We start from the raw sequence: 4,351 nt of genomic DNA on the forward strand, positions 1-4,351 counted from the left end.
GCATGGGGCAGTTCGTGGGGCCGTGCATGGGGCAGCTCTGGGGCCGTGCACGGGGCAGCTCGTGGTGGTGGCGGGGGCAGCTGTGGGGCCGTGCATGGGGCAGCTCTGGGGCCGTGCACGGGGCAGCTCGTGGTGGTGGCGGGGGCAGCTCGTGGCTGCGGGGGCTGCGGGCAGGGAGGGCAGTGGGCTGGGTCGGCGCTGGCTGCGCGCGCCGGGGGCTCTGTATAGGCGCTGGCGGGGCGTTCGCGCGGGGCCGCGGCGCCGGCCGAAGCGGCACCGTCAGGCCTCCTGTCGCGGCGGCACAAAGGAATTGCTGCGGGCAGCGGCTGGGCACGGGGCCGGCGGGAGGCTTCCAGCTCGCTGCGCGCTTTGCACGATGTGATGACTGGGCGGCCGGCGGGCGCCGATGAGCCAGCACATCCTTTGTGCGCCCGCCCGCGGCTCTGCCCTTGCCGGGCTATAAAGCGGGGCCGCGCGGCGCCCCGGGCACGCGCCCGCTCCCTCCAGCAAGAACAGCAGCTGCCCAGGTAAGAGCACCGAGTCCCTGGGTGCAGGGCTGCCAGGGGTGAGCCATGCCGGGAGCCGAGCCRTGCTGGGCGCCGCGCTGTCGTGCCAAGCCCCGTGCCGGGGGCCGTGCCGAGCCCGCCGGGTGCCGGCGGCAGGAGGAAGGCAGAGGGCAGGAGCTGCTGCAAGCTGCTCGACGGCCYGGCTGAGCCGTGAGCACGGCAGAGCCGGGGCAGGGGCGTGGGAAACACGAGCACACACCACCGCGTCGCAGAGCAGCCGGGAGCCTGGCGCGGCGCTCCCGCATCCCGCTGCTGGCAGCCGCTCGGCATCACGCGGGTGTGCCGAKGCCGGTCGGGGCAGCTGCTGGAAGTGGACCTGGGCACCCTGCCGAGCCCCGCTCCCACGCACACCCGTGCCGGTGGCCCCCGYTCCCCTCCGCAGCCCCGGTTCCGGCTGCAATAGCCGGCACGGGAACGGCAGCACCCGGCGCTCGCCACCACAGCCATGCTGCCCCGGGCTGGGGAGCATCGCTGTGCCGGCGGGAGCAGCCCGGGGCTCTTGCGGCCAAGGGGGCTGCAAGGGGCGCCCGCGCGAGGCAGGAACCTCCGGCCCCAGGGTCCCGTCCTGCGGCCCTCGGGAGCACCGGGGCCAGCCGGTGGCTTTGCCACCTCRGCTCCGTGCCGTTTTCCAGGCCTGAGCTGAACGCCGCGATGTCTGAGAGCACGAAAACCGCCGCTGCCGGCCAGACTGCCGAGGACAAGGAGAAGGCGGCCGCGGCACCGGCCCCCAGCCCTGACCCGGCTGCTGTGACCAACAGCAAGGGCAAGGAGCCCTCCAAGGGGGCCTTCAGGGTAAGTCCTGCTCGCCRGCCCCCGTCCTGCGTGGTGGCACGTGGTCCTCGTCCTGGTTCCATGCAGTGGCACATGGTCCCGGTCCCAGTCCTGGTCCTGGTCTCATGAGGTGGCACATGGTGCTGGTCCTGGTCCCACGCAGTGGCACACGGTCCCAGTCCTGCTCCTGGTTTCACGTGGTGGCATGTGGTCCTCGTCCTGGTCCCACGCGGTGGCACATGGTCCCGGTCCCAGTCCCAGTCCTGGTCCCACGTGGTGGCAGATGGTCCCGGTCCTGCGTGGTGGCACATGGTCCTGGTCCCAGTCCCACATGGTGGCACATGTTCCCAGTCCTGACCCCGTGCGGTGGCACATGGTCCCAGCCCTGGTCCCACACGGTGGCACATGATCCCGGACTGAGGGACGGCGGCAGCGTCTGCAGAGCGCGAGCAGCCGAGGGAAAGGGAGCCTCCTCTGAAGACYGCGATGGTGCTGCCCTCGCCGCCGCATCCCCCCGGGCGGCCGCAGGTTTCGGGGCTGCTCTGCCCCCCGGCCGCGGCTGGGGGCCGGCTGCTGCCGCGGCTGCTCCCGGTGGACACCCCCGGCGGAGGCTGGAGCGCGGGCGGGCGGGCGGATGGCGGGGATGCCGGGCACGGGCACCGCAGCGCCGCCTCCCGAGCCGCCCTCCGCCCGCAGATGGTCGTCTTCGAGCAGGAGAACTTCCAGGGCCGGCAGATGGAGTTCACCGGCGAGTGCCTCAACCTGGCCGACCGCGGCTTCGACCGYGTGCGCAGCGTCATCGTCGCCGCCGGACCGTGAGTGGGGCGCAGCGGGCGGGAGCGATCTGTGCCGCGCGCGCGGAGAGGAGTCTGCAGGGCGCCGTCCGAGCCCTCGCGCCCCTCGTCCTGCCCTCTCCGCAGCTGGGTGGCCTACGAGCAAGCCGATCTGCGCGGGGAGATGTTCGTCCTGGAGAGGGGCGAGTACCCGCGCTGGGACACCTGGTCCAGCAGCTACCGGAGCGACCGCCTCATGTCCATGCGTCCCATCAGGATGGTGAGCGGCCCCGAGCGGGGTGCTGGGCGCCGTCTGCACCGCTGCGTGTGGACCTGCCGTCCCGCCGAGCCCGGCTCCGCACCCAAGCCCGGCTCTGCCGCCGCCGCCGCGGCTCAGCCCGGCRCTTCCCCTCTGCCATCCCCAGGAGGCCGAGGACCACCAAATCTCCCTCTTCGAGTCCGCTGACTTCAAGGGCAACACGATGGAGATCCAGGAGGACGACGTGCCCAGCCTCTGGRTTTACGGCTTCTGCGACCGCGTGGGCAGCGTGAAGGTGCCCAACGGGACGTAAGCGGCCAGAGCAGGGGACGGGGCCGTGCGGGGGACCGGGGCAGCAGGAGCTTGCATGCAGGGAGCACTGTGCATGGTGCAGGGAGCACGTGCCCCGGTGCAAAGCCATGCATGGAGCACTGTGTGCAGTGCAGGGAGCATGTGCCCCGGTGCAAAGCGTGCGGGGCAGCTTTGCAGCAGGGATGTTCGGTGCATGCCGGGCAGCCTCTGCATGAGGCTCGCAACAGCACGGCCGGGCAGCCGGAGCCCAGCACTAAACACTGCGGCCAGCGGAGTGCAGCCAGCCAGGCCAGCCCCCGGCCACCTCTCTCACGCGCGCTCTGCTCACTCTGCCCACAGCTGGGTCGGGTACCAGTACCCCGGCTACAGAGGCTACCAGTACCTCTTTGAGACCGGCAACTTCCGGCACTGGAACGACTGGTCCGCCTACCGGCCCCAGATCCAGTCCATCCGGCGCATCAGGGACATGCAGTGGGAGCAGAAAGGCGCCTTCGTCRCCCCCGAGGCGCCCTCCGACTGAGCGGGGAGCCCGGCCGGGGCTGCCGCCCCGCGCGCCGCCRCTGCACTTTCCTTGCATATTGCACAGTTACGGCAGGTACTTTGCACTGTGATGCAAATTAARAAATACCAGAAGACTAGTGCTGCCTGAGAGTCTGGTGTGTGCACGTCCCCAGGCCTGCGGAGCAGCACGGAGGAGGAGGATTTTCCCGGGGGGAATCATTCTCTGGCGGGACACAATCCCCCCAGCGGGAGCGGGGACAGGCAGGGGGAGGCTGGGGGAAGCAGCCACTTGCACAGGGAGCGCGGGGCCGGGGGCTYCTGCAGCAGCGGCCGTGCCGCAGGGGGAAGCTCGCTGCTCCCGMGCTGCCAGATGCGGCTGGGGAGGCCCGAGAGGGTTTGCAGGGGCCATGGAGAAGCCCGGCTACGGGCCCGAGCTCTGGCCAGGAGCGGCCGGGCTGCATCGCCCCGCTGGGACGGGCTCCTGCGCAGCTGCACCCCTGCCCTCCCGCCGAGCCCGGCTGCGCGCCTCGTGGGCTCTCCAAGCTCACCCCACTTTCTGGTTCACCCAGCAGCTTGGAGCAGCCACGGGACCCCCCCACAGCCTGCGACAAGCGAGACCAAAACCTGGTCCAAAACGCCCTCTCTGCGTGGCAGCCCCCCCAGGCACTGGCCCGTGCAGACACCCCCGTGGCACAGCTGTGCACGCACATGCGTGCAGACACCCCGGGGGGCACTCCTGCACCCCCTGTGCAGATACCCCATGGCACACTGTGCATGCACCCCCGCCCGGTGCAGACACCCCCGTGCAGACACCCCAGTGTCACACCGTGCATGCACCTCCCCTGTGCATGCACCCCACCATGCAGACACCCCGCTGTCACACCGTGCATGCACACCCTCCGTGCAGACAGCCCCCACCCGATGCAGACACCCCGGTGTCACACCGTGCATGCACACCCCCGTGCAGACACCCCGGTGTCACACCGTGCAGACATCCCGGTGTCGCACCGTGCACGCACCCCCTCCGTGCATGCACCCCCGTGCAGACACCCCGGTGTCACACCGTGCATGCACACCCACTCCGTGCAGACACCCCCCGCCCGGTGCAGACACCCCCGCCCTGCCCGCCGCGGTGCTGACGCGCAGGCGCAGTGGGCGCGCGGCGCGGC

At 71.4% G+C, this 4,351-nt stretch overlaps 1 protein-coding gene across 1 annotated transcript; it reads left to right on the forward strand.

Annotated features, from left to right (window-relative positions):
- The first annotated feature begins 1,205 nt into the window (after positions 1-1,205).
- On the forward strand, positions 1,206-3,201 carry CRYBB1 (crystallin beta B1). Its single transcript, XM_026060315.1, has 5 exons — positions 1,206-1,358; positions 2,034-2,152; positions 2,258-2,390; positions 2,536-2,678; positions 3,021-3,201. The coding sequence occupies exons 1-5, from the start codon at positions 1,218-1,220 to the stop codon at positions 3,199-3,201; spliced, it is 717 nt and encodes a 238-aa protein (XP_025916100.1). The 5' UTR covers positions 1,206-1,217.
- Positions 3,202-4,351: the final 1,150 nt, after the last annotated feature.

This window comes from Apteryx rowi, unplaced genomic scaffold (genome assembly GCF_003343035.1).
Source record: "Apteryx rowi isolate R43461 unplaced genomic scaffold, aptRow1 scaffold_168, whole genome shotgun sequence".
NCBI classification, from domain to species: domain Eukaryota; kingdom Metazoa; phylum Chordata; class Aves; order Apterygiformes; family Apterygidae; genus Apteryx; species Apteryx rowi.